The 13,002-nt window shown below is 34.7% G+C and overlaps 1 protein-coding gene across 1 annotated transcript in view; it reads left to right on the top strand.

Moving 5' to 3' along the window:
• Positions 1 to 13,002, top strand: part of LOC150095530 (receptor-type tyrosine-protein phosphatase epsilon-like) — an 858,461-nt gene that overhangs the window by 755,910 nt on the left and 89,549 nt on the right. The window contains exon 21 of the mRNA XM_090410701.1: positions 10,094 to 10,225. Within this exon, the coding sequence (XP_090266827.1) occupies positions 10,094 to 10,225 (132 nt within the window). The remainder of the gene's footprint in view (positions 1 to 10,093; positions 10,226 to 13,002) is intronic.

The raw sequence follows: 13,002 nt of genomic DNA on the forward strand, positions 1-13,002 counted from the left end.
TTCATCCGAAAAACCATTGTGCATTGTTTATGAGAACACTTTCTCATATGATAAAAGACATGATCTTAACAGGCACTATAAAACACATCACACTGAAATAGAAGGAAAATTGAAGCTAGTGCTTGGGTCTGACTTACAAGAGAATATGTGATTAAGGAAAAGGAAGAAATCAAAAGAAGACGAAATATGTTTGTTAAAAGAAGTTATGAAGATTTGGCAATGACAGAACTTTGTTTTTATGTTAAATCAATATATATGTCTATTTTAAATATGCCTATATTTTTACAGGGAGTTTTTAAGAGTATAAGAGTTGTATTGTGCATCTAAACTCATAGGTGAAATAATTGACACACTGAATGTAAAAGGTTGGCCATCCCTGCCAAAGATGATAACTCAAAGTACATAATGATTTTTGCTATTAATTGGTATAGGTTTAACAAAATAATTATACTATAAACATATTTTTTTGGACAAAAATATCTGATTTTCATCAAAATGGCATGGCATGGCACTGTTGCATCATAGGTCTTGAGACCTTTCATGTGTAGATCTGATAATTAAATAAAAACATTTAAATTAAAAAAAAAAAAATAGATTATCCTATTTTGATGTCAGCCATAAGATTGCATCTCATAATGAAGAGTGTCCAGCACTAAAATTGCTAGAACGATGTATTTTGGATAAAGATCAATCATGCAGTGATCCCCAAAAGTAAGCCTAATGTTTAAAAATTTAGAAACATCAATAAAATCTGTAATAAAACAAAAAAATTATATATACATACAGTAAAATCCCATTTTTATGTTCCTGCAATTTACGTTTTCCTGTCATTTTCCGTTGGTCCCGTCTTAAGGCCTATTCTTATGATATATTGTTTTCCCACCATTAACAACTTGATGTGGATGTTATTTCTCGTGATTTGCGGTTTTTTGCTCAGGTGGCAACACTGATTTTCGAATCGATTTTTGTGGAAATCTGTGCATTTCTGTTCCCAGGTAGCGTTGCTTTCAGCCGTAGTTTTGTTTCTTTCATCACGGTGACTTGCACGCTTGGAGCAGTGATGAGCGATACCATGATTTTTCAATCACAGTACAAATTGATACCGTGAAGTTTTCATATCAGTAATTTTAAACTGTCAGTAGCTCGTGGCACCCATAACGTGTTGTGATGTGATTTCACATTCACAGTGCTGTATTGAAATCGTGAACAAGGATCGTACAGAAATTGTGAAATCACATTCATACTTCTACCAAGTAACAGTTGTTACTCGTGAATATTATATATCAGTGAATAAACCACGGTTTGTGAAATATCGCTTCACTAGTTTGCATTGTTGGTGTTCGTAGTCGCAATTCAGAAACACGTGGTATATAGCAGAATTTCTGCTACGTAATTTAGTGTGTGTGATAGTTGCTTTCAAGTTGCGGTGGTGGATGATCCATGTTAGTAACATGCGAAAAAAGACAGAAAATGTATTTCGGTAGAATAAAAGATGGTAATTCTGCAGTGTGTAGATTGGCATGCTGGAACACATACGCAATTAGCAAAAGATCTTGGACTCTCGTGTCCACTTTGAACACAATAGTAAAAAAAACAGGTCAAGCATTGAACTCAATGCAAAGCAATCTGGCGCTTTGAAAAAAAATGAAATATCAAAACGAAATGTAAAAAAAACGAAAATATATCCAGACATCGACATACGATGAATTGGATAAACTTGTGGTAGAGTGGTTTGTTTCTAAGAGAGCGTCGGGTATTCCAGTCGATGGTTACTATACTCCGAGCGAAAGCCCTTAAATTTGCTGCAAGATTGAGGATTAATAGTTTTACTGCGTCAAATGGATGGGTTGATCGTTTCAAGACTCGGCACAATATTGTGTATAATCAAGTGTGTGGAGAAAGTAATAGTGTTGCAGGGGAAACTGTAAACCAGTGGAAACATGAACTAAAGACTATTATTTAGGACTATGAACCGAAAAATATTTTCAATGTTGATGAAACTGGACTCTTTTATAACATTCTGCCAAGTAAAACATTGTGTTTTATAGGAGAGAAGTGTCACGGTGGAAAACTCAGCAAGCAGAGGGTAACTGTTTTGTTCATGGTCAATGCTGATCAATCAGAATAATTACCTCCACTGGTAATTGGTAAATTTAAAAAGCCAAGGTGTTTTAAGAATGTGAAAAATCTGCCTATTAACTATAATGCCAATCAATAATAATCAGCACAGCATGGATGACCAGCAGCATCTTCACATCCACCAAGCATGCTCTGGATGCTAAAATGGGGGCAAATCACCACAAAATACTACTACTGCCACACAAAAGTCCTGCACACCCTGAAGATCTGCAGCTCAGAAACATTAGATAAGTGTTCTTTCCCCCTAATTGTACAAGGTGAGCTTCAGCCATTAGATCTGGGCATCATCCATGCATTTAAATGAAAATATAGAAAAATGCTTGTTGAAAAAACTGTGTTTATGCATGATAATTGTATGGACCCAAAACAAATGATCATATCAATTCTTGATGCCATGCATTATGTGGCTAAAGCATGGTTGCATGTTACTCCTAAAACCATATCCAACTGTTTCCAGAAGGCAGGAGTTACGTTTGTGGAAGAGGAGGAACAACTACAGGAGGAAGAAGAAGATATATCAGAGCCCAACAACTGGTATGTGATGGATGAGTCTTCATTTCAAGACTATGTTGATGCTGGAGTGATCACATCAATGGTATCAAGTGTAGAAGACATCCTTTCCAATCACCTTGGTGAAGAAGAGGAAGAAGTGGTTGAAGAAGACTGTGATCAAGAACCCACTTCCCTAAAGAAGCAATGGAAGCTGTCTCTGTTTTGATTCAGTATATTGCAAGTGCATTAGGAAATGATGGGGCATTTAATGCCTTATACACTGTGGAGAGGCAGGTGGAACTTATAAGAGTGCAGAAAAAGTAAAAACAATCGACAATTAAAGATTTTTTTAAATAGATAAATGTAAGTAATTTTAAATTCATTTATTTTCAGTTATTAAATTTTGTAATCTAGTCATAGAGTCACATACTAGCAGTAAGTCATCTTTTAGCCTTTTTTTAATGTTTTTTACACTTTTTTCCATCAGTCCCCCAGAAAGTGTAAAAAAAGGGGTTTTACTGTGTATATATATATATATATATATTATGCAACAGTGATACAAAATTCATGTCAATTTGACTGTATGATTCCATTTTTGTTGATTTTTATTGTATGAAAGTTTTAAGAGTGCATAGTGCATCAGCACTCATCTTAATTGGCCTACAATTAATTGCAGGATAACTCTGAATACTTTAATTTATGAATTAATATAATCTTAAATATGGAAAGCATAAAGGTCAAATGAACAATATCTATGCTTCACATGCACTGTTTATGGGAGCAGCACAAAGGGTTTATGCTCCGTGGTGAGATTAGATTATCATTGTCAAATACTAGACTGAAACAAGGATAATTTGAATTTTGATACAATTTTTAAATACAGTCATATAATATGCACAGAAATCAGAAACTAATCACTTGGGAAATTATTATTTTTCAGGATTGAACCAAAAAAAGACTGAAATAACTAATTTTATTTATTTATACACAAGTTCCATCCTCCTTCGACTACAATCAATCATACAATCTGTGAAGGCTCTGGCAGAAAAAAGGATATTCAGTAGATCATCAACACTGTTTCGCAGTGTAAACATGGGCAAAAAAAGTTATAAATTATTTATAGAAAATTACTTGTGTGTATTGGTGTCCTATTCATGTCAGTTCACACTTTACGCACACAAAACTAATGAAATTCAGAAAACAAAAACAGCAACTCATGATAAATGACAAAATTCAATTGGATTTGATGATACAATAACCAATCACAGCCATTGATTTCTGGGTGCTATTGTCTCAATGCACACCCTGCTTCACCTTCTGGGTGGTTTAAAATCGCTTGAATGCTTGAACAGAAAAAACTTCTTTTCAGTCATAAGGGTAATTGGCTTTTGAATATTGATAAAATTTTAAAAATTTTAATTATTAATTATTAAAATTTTAATTATTAAATTTAATTATTAAAAATTTAATAAAGTTTTTCCAAATACTTTCCAAAGCATCATGTATCTTTTAATTTTGTCCATGATATTTTGTTCCATTGATATCCTTTGTCCTAAGTATATGTAATGATCTACTTGTTCAATTTCATTATTATTGATTTTTATTATTTCTAGCTGGAAATAACTTAGCGAACATAACTTGGGTCTTCTTTAAATTTATCTTCAGGCCAGCTGTTTTGCTAGCAATTTTAGAAGATATGAGCCATACCATCAGTGATGCTGGGAGAGAGAGAGAGAGAGTAATAAGTGAAGAGAATGAATCTGATCAAGTAACAAGTGATATGAAAGAATGGGAGAGCAAGGAAGGAAAGATTGAAGTGGTATGATATGATACTCCCTTTTTCATTCATTCATGAATGAAAAAGAGAGTAGCATGAGTATAGAGAAAACAAGTGTGCAAGACAAACAGGGAAACAGAGAGACTCAGGGTGGAAAAGGAAACACCATGAGAAAGATTGATGCTCCAAGAGAATGTAAATATGTGTGTAGACAGGAAGGGAATGGAATGGCCTGGGATGTAGGGAAAACAATTGGATTTGAAGAAACTTCTGGAATAAGTAAGGAGGAAAAGAAATGACTCGAAATTATGGAGAAGTCATATCTAATAAGTGGTGTCAGAGAAACTTGTTATAGATCCAGAAATGAACTGTTTGTATATGAATAATATAAGTATTAGAAACAAGGGAAATGGTTGCTTTGAGTGAGTTTGTTCACCTAAAATTGTTGGAATAAGTGAGACATGGTTGGATGAGGATGATATCCTGATAGGAATAGTAATGGAAGAGTATGATGTATTTTGTGAAGAAGAGAAAGGATAAGAAGGGAGGTGGAGTGCTATTGATGATAGAAAAAGGGTTATATCCATACAAGGTAGAGATGCAAGGAAGAAATAGTGGCAATGATTTTGAGGCAGTGTGGTGGGAGATGGAGATGAATAGAATAAAATGTTGTTATAGGAGGCATAGGGTCAACCACCTTATCTTTGAAATGGTTGCAGTTGCCAGAATAAAAAAAAACAACCAAAAAACCTCAACATTATAAAAGATAGAAGAGGGGGATTCAGAAAGAAAGAATGTTGCTATAGACAACAGAAGGATAGTGACTATGAATTGTATAAGCAAATTAGCCAAGCAAATAGGAAAAGGATGACCATTATGGGTGATTATTTATAGCAATCAGATTGGGATGACAAGATAGCAACCAGAAGTAAAGAAAGTGAGTTTCTCTTGATTTTGAAAGACAACTTTATTACATACTCAGGAAGTATTTAACAAAGGGCATGTGAAGATTGAAGGTGTTGGATTTGATCATCTCATCAGAGGATGTTATTATAAATGAGGTTTTAAATTTATATATTTTTTTTTTATATTTATATTTATATTTTAAATTCTAAGGCGAATGACTAAGGTAGTTTCTGACCTCTGGAATGTTGAGTATGAGGAAAGATTGAAAAGATGTAATTTGCAGAGTCTCGTGGAGAGAAGGAAGAGGGGAGATATGATAGAGACCTACAAGTTGGTAAGGGGTTGTTATAGGATCAATGGTGGAGAAGTTCTACAGAGAATAGTGGGAGATCAGGGGAGAACCAGAGGTCATCCCTGGAAACTGTATAAGGAGGGTGTGAGTAAGGGAGTGAGAGGCAGGTTTTTTTCGTGCAGAGTTGTGAGTGATTGGAATGCCCTGCCTGAGAGCGTGGTGTCTGCAAGTAGTTTGAATGTGTTTAAGACACGGTATGATGAGATGTGTGTGTAAGATAAAAAGACCTCCTAGATGAGTCTTTGACTCCATGAGGTCTTGTTTTAATAATAATAATAATAATAATAAATCTCCCTCCAGTTGGTCAGAGTGACCATGAAGTGATTATGTGGGTGATTGCAGCCATGCGAGAACTCCTGTGAGGATAGGATATATGTGGAACGACGAAGCTAGTGATTATGAGAATCTCAGGAGACAGCTTGCATAAGTTGAATGGAATGAGGAGTTAGGTGGAAAGGAGATCTATGCTGCTTGGGAGATATTCAAGAACTGTTTAGTAGAAGCATTGTCTAAATGTATTCCATGGATCAGAAGGTTAAATAAGATAGATATGAAATGGCTGAATAAAGAGATTCAAGATGCAGTACAGAGGAAGAAGGCATTATGAAAGCAACATAAGATTGAGGGGTAATAATCAATTCCATGAGGAGTACAAAGAACATGCAAGGAGGGTGACTCAGTTGGTAAGGGTAGCAGAAGTTAGCTAATGAAGCCATAAAAAATCCTACAAAGTTCTTTCAATACAGTCATACCCTGACTTACGCGAATTCAGAGTTACGTGGTTTCTTATATGTACGTATTCCCGTCCCACTTCACGCCTCACCACTAGTCATATCTTTCAGGTGCCAGCCGCATTCACCAGTGTCGCACATGCTGTGAACAAGCACTGACATGTTTCGCGTGGTCTCCATTCATACACGATTTTTATAGTCTACAAACCTTGCGATTGTTTAATGTTATGTTCTTGATAAAAATTTTATCACATAAAAAATAATAATGTCATCCAAAATAAGCAAGTCCGATTCTTCTACAGCTAGCAAGAAAAGAAAAACATTGACTTTGGAAGCAAAAGTCAACATTATTAAGGATTTTGAAGGCAGAATGAAAATTTGTGAGCTAGCAAAAAGGTTCGATCTACAGGAATCCACAGTAAGAACAATCATGAAAGAAAGGTTTACAGATTTTTGAGGACATAGATTCTAATGAGGAATGAATTGTAGCCACAAGGCAAGGAATAAAAAAATCATTAGATTGCTATGAAGAAATTTTGCATGACAAGAAAAAGAAATTATGCCATCAGACGAATCTATTAGATTTTATGAAACTATCGACATCGAAATAACTTTCTTTTTTTATGTACAAAAAACTACAATTACAATTATATTTCTTAAAAAATATAGGCAGTTTTGTAAACCTTTGGTCCTAATTGTATGTTTGTATATATAAATTACATCCAAAATTATACCCCGAGTTACCTGAATTCGACTTACGCGCTTTTTGTTGGTCCCACCTATCGCGTAACTTCGGGGTTTTACTGTATTTAGCCAGGAGAAAAAAAAAAAAAAGATTATGGTAGGATTGCACTGATCGGAGAAAATGATATAAGGACAATTCTGTGGAGGATATAGTTGAGATAGTTAAAGAACAATTCATAAAGGTCTTTCATTCTTGTGAATGGGACATCATGGAGTGTTTGCAAGTAGTACATGATGAAGAGGAGAGACCGACTGTAAATGAGCAAGAGGTGTACGTGGAATTGAACAAACTTGATGTTAATAAGGCTGTGGGACTTTATAATGTATCACCACATATTTTGAAGGAATGAAGAAAGATTGAAAAAATGCAATATACAGAGTCTAGTGGATAGGGTTAAACATAAACATAGTTTTTATAGGGTTAATGTTGAAGAGGTTTTTCTTAAAATGGTGAGAGATCTGAGAAGAACAAGAGGTCATCTCTGAAAGCTGTATAAGGAGGGTATGAACAAGGAAGTGAGCAGGTTTTTTTGCATGAAGAGTTGTGAATGATTAGAATGCATTTCTTGAGAGCATGGTGTCTGCAGAGAATTTGAATGTTTTTAAGGCATGATATGATGAGCCGTGTGTGTGTATGACAAAGGGACCTCCTAGATGAGTCTTTGACTCCTTGGGGTCTTAGGATAATAATAATATGAGGGTGGTCTGAAAAGTTCTCGGCCTAACAATAAAAAAACTAATTTATAATTTCAAAATTATTTTTATTTTTAAACATAATTTCCCTTAAGACTAATACATTTATTCTACCGATGTTCCAGCACAGCACCATTATACCTTCCCTGTAGTGGTTCTCAATAAGATCTGCAAAATACCCCTCTACAGGGGTATTTTGCAGATCTTATGAAGCGAGAAAGAGCTTTAGTTTTGGGAAGAGATAGAAGTCAGAGGGAGCCAAATCTCTGGGGAATAGGGTGGATGTTCCAACAATTCATAGTGCAGATCCCTTAATTTTCCCATTGCCAAAACACCTTTGTGGGCAGGTGCATTGTCCTGATGAAAGATGATTTTCTTCTTCTGCAAACCGGGTCTTTTCTCATGAATTTTTTCATCTAGTCTGGTTAAAAGATTGGAATAATATTCCACAGTTATTGTTTTACCCTTTTCATGATAATTACTAAACAAAATGCCTTTAGCATTCCAAAACACTGATGCCATGACCTTTCCTGCTGATGGAACCGACTTTGTCTTCTTTGGCACTGAGCAACCAGCTTCTGTTCGCTGTTTGGATTCTGGTGTGTAATGGTGAATCCAAGTCTCATCCATAGTAATAAATCGACACACAAAATCGGTTTTATTTTTGTTAAAACGCTCCAAGCACTGTTCAGAGATTTTCATGCGAGCATTTTTGATCTGCTGTGAACAAGCCGGCACCCATCTTGCACAAATCTGTTTCATTTGCAATTCTGCATGCAAAATATATCCTACATGTTCTTTCGAAATGCCTATGGTCTCAGCAATTTCACGCACTTTGACTTGCCGGTCATCCAATACCATATCGTGTACTGATCAATGATTTCTTGTGTTGTTACACCTTTTGGACCTCCTTCATGTAGATCATCTTTAAGGCTGGTACGGCCATGTTTAAACTCGGCAGCCCATTTCTTAATTGTTGAAAATGAAGGAGAAGAGTGCCCATAAACTTTTATGAACTTCGAATGAATTTCTTTTGCCGTTAAACCTTCTTTTACAAAGAATTTTATAACTGCACAATACGCAGTTTCATCCATTTCAAGGGATACAGACAACACTTTTGCCCCAGACAGCTGTATAAAACAAACTACTTGATAGAATGACTTGTAATTTCACATAGATGCTTATGACAGATGTAACCAACTTAGAAAAAAAAATGTTGCCAATAGTGTTGCCATCTATGGTCGAGGCTTAGAACTTTTCAGACCACTCTTGTAATAATAATAATAAACAGATAGTAAATAAATAAAAATAAACTAAAATAATTAAATGAATTAAAAATAAGTACAGCACAGAGAAATAATTAAACAGCAGGTTTATTTATCTCCATCACAGTCGCATCTTCAAGAATACAATATTAAATTTATAGTAACACACACACACACACACACACACACACACACACACACACACATAATAATAATGTAAAAAATTAGACGATTTTGAGCCTAAAGTCCTATGAGGAGCACCCTCTAGCTGTTGGGCAGAAAGTCTAAGAATCTCTAGTAGTGGCAAGTGATTAGGTAACAAAACCTCTAACTCAAGAGTGCGAAAGTACTATGTAGCAATGGCAAGTGATTAGGGAGAAAGAAGAAATCAAGTGATGAAATTCTTGAAGAGCTGGCAGTCATAGTCCTTTGGATGGAAAAGTATGTTCAAAGAAAGAACAGATAACTTGGAAAGAATGAGGATGAAAAGCTGGCACAATAACTTTGAAGCTGAACTGTGCTGTTTGTGTTTTTACATATTTAGAGGATGAACTGGATGAATTGTTATCTGTTCTTTCTTTGAACATACTTTTCCATCCAAAGGACTATGACTGCCAGCTCTTCAAGAATTTCATCACTTGATTTCTTCTTTCTCCCTAATCACTTGCCACTGCTACATAGTACTTTCGCACTCTTGAGTTAGAGGTTTTGTTACCTAATCACTTGCCACTACTACATAGTACTGTTGCACTCTTGTGTTAGAGGTTTTGTTACCTCTCATGTGGGATTAATATATAAAACTACCATATCTAATGTTCAGGTTTCTGCTTTGTCGACTGGACCAGTACCTAAGACCTAAATATCGGTCTTTTATTAAATTTACTTTGTTACGATATACCCATTTCTCTTTATGAAATAGCTATATAATTAGTGTTTAACACATTTATTTTTCTTAAAAATGAATATATAACTATGTTTATTTAATATTCTTTAGGGTTATGACAGATCACTGTCCTTCATTATTACTCAAGATCCTCTCGATAATACAGTCACTGAGTTTTGGAGGATGGTGAAAGAACAGAATATTACTACCTTGGTAATGTTGTCAGAAATTGGAGAAGGCCAGGTAATATTAGATTATAAATTCAAAAATTATGTTTGTTTGTTTTTTTGTTTTTTTTTTCAAATTTCTTAAACTGCTGTAACCTGTTCTATCCTACCCTATGAGCTGTGATGTGTAGGGATATCAATGAAAACATGAATGTGAAATGCCCAGATGCATAGTGGTATGAAAATAGCATGGACATGTAGTATACTGTGCTTGATATATTTATCCATCTTGGCAAATTGGGTGATTAAAATATCATGGACAGCTGAGTTTATATTATATTATAACCTGAAAAAAAAATTGTATTCTGATAAAGTGAAAGATTTACAGTCACCTGTCAATTATCTGGCCTACAAATGAAAAAACCTTCAATTAAGCAATCCTTGAATGGGATAGTGTGTCAACTAACTTCTGGTACAGCACCATGTAACTGTACCTTCAGTCATCTACCCTTTCAATTATCTGACTGGCAAAATGCTCTCCCACTTTGGTTGGATAATTGAGAGATTACTGTATTCCTTTCCTCTTAAACTCATCTTCCAAGTGGAAATAGTCAAAGAGTAGAATATTACCACCTTGTTAATGCCAGAAAGAGGTTATATGATTTAAACATTTACACTGTAGAGAATGGACAACTGGCAAGGCTTTTCGAAGTTTAGAACTGAGAAAATTAGAAAACCAGCTTGTGAGTACCATGGACAGAAGAATTTGAAAGAAGAAAAAATTATAGCACATGCACTCTGTGAAGAAAAAATTTGTTAATAGCAGTGTTACTTGTATACTTGGGATGAAAAAGATAGAGATTTAAAATAGTATGGATGACTGGGAACATGAATTGCAAATGAAAAAGAGGTTATGCAAAAGTTATAAAGAGAGAGGGAGGGAGGGAGAATTGAAAAACAGTTATACAAAAAAAACAAACTACTGAAAGGAAGTGACCAGTATAGCAAGGAGAAATAAATTAGAATAAAAAGAAGGCCAGCACTACAATGCAAGGAAAACCCCAAGAAGTTTTTTTAATTGCATTAAATTTTGAATTCTGAATTCCATGCAATGGAATTCAGCATTGGGAGAAGAATGAGAAAAGGAGATCCGGTCTCACCTAAATTGTTTTCTACTAAGTTAGAAAAGTCTATATTAAGTTCTTATGGAGAAAACTATGGAATTAACATAAATTGAGGAAATATCACTATTCGCATTTTGTAGCTGACATTGTCCTGTTAGCAAAAAATAAAGAATCAGCTGAAGAAATGCTAAATGACCTTGGAAGAGAAAGTAGATAAAGAGATTTTAAAATAAACATAAGTAAAACAAATTAATTGATGACAAATTCAGATGAGACTGAATAAAATTAATTCAGTTAATTAGCTTTATGGAAAATCATGATAAAGAAATAAATAGAAAAATTGCAAAAGGAAACAAAGTGTTTTAGCTGTATAAAGATTTTTATCCATCTAAATTTCATCTGTATATTTAAAAAGAAAGCTATTTAATATGTGCATTATTCCAGTCTTTACCTATAGAAGTGTGGCATGATTAACGGCTTAAAATCAGGAAGACTGGTAGCATGTGGCCAAAGGAACCTTGGAAAAAATACTCCACATAACAAGCAGAGATAAAAGGGTTATCATTCCGTTGTATAAGACTCTGATCAGACCACACTATTGTTCTCAGATTTGGTCCCCAGGATTTGAAGGGGATAAATTAACTGTGGAAAGGGTACAAAGGCAGATAACAAAGATGGTTTCAGGACTGTACAATGTTAGTTATGAGGATTGGCTGAGGGAATGTGGACTGCAGAGTTTGGTGGATAGAAGGAGAGGTGATATGATTGAGACTTTTAAACTGTTGAAAGGTGGTTACAGGGTTGATACTGGGAGTTCTTTCACTTGGTTGAACAGCGGGAAGGAGTGATGACAAGAGGCCATCCCTGGAAGTTATGAAAGGAAACCATGAGCAAGAGGGTGAGGAGTGGTTTCTTTGCATGGAGAGTGATTGAACCATGGAATGCATTGCCTAATGGAGTGGTGAGAGCAAGAATGGTCACTGGATTTAAGGAGTGGTATGATAGACAAAAAGAAGAGATGGAATTAGAGAGAAAGCAGAGGATATTGTGAGGTATTGTAAAGTATGTAAATCAAGATGGACTGGCCATATTAGCAAATTAATAGGTGAAAATTGGACAAAATTAAGCACAAGAGAAGGAAAGTTCACCAAAGAACAAGATAGGGCGATGATCTACAGAGGTTTTGACATGAGATGGTTGACATTAGCTAAAGATACTGGAAAGTTAAGGAGGAAGCTTGTATCTAATTGTGGATGAAAAGAGGCTTAAGAAGAAGAAAATAAGTAAGTTGTTCTAGAAAGTAAACTTTTTTGATTAGCTAATGATTAGAAAATGAGTGCAAGTATCAAACTCAGTGAATATGTAATCACTGCTAAATGATAAATCTATTTAATTTCATTTTCAATATAAAAAAAGCTTCCATCAAAAAATATTTTATTTTGTACTATTACACTTGTAAAATATGGGATTGTATTCATGTTTGTTTAATAGAATAAAAATTCCCCCCCGAAATATTACTATATTATTACTTATAACATTTTTCTTGTTAACAAGACTAAAAGAAAAGCTCTGGGAACACCCTTATCAGTAATTATTTTGGAAAACTATAACATTATCATATGGATTATCCCATGTGAATCATTTGACATAGGCATCAGCCGTTCATTGTTGCAGATAGGTAGTTATGTAATGCATTGCCATAACAAGGGCATGGTGAAAGAGGCACCCG

This window comes from Typopeltis vanoorti, chromosome 20 (assembly GCF_054136105.1).
Source record: "Typopeltis vanoorti isolate ZY-2024b chromosome 20, IOZ_Tvanoo_1.0, whole genome shotgun sequence".
NCBI classification, from domain to species: Eukaryota; Metazoa; Arthropoda; class Arachnida; order Uropygi; family Thelyphonidae; genus Typopeltis; species Typopeltis vanoorti.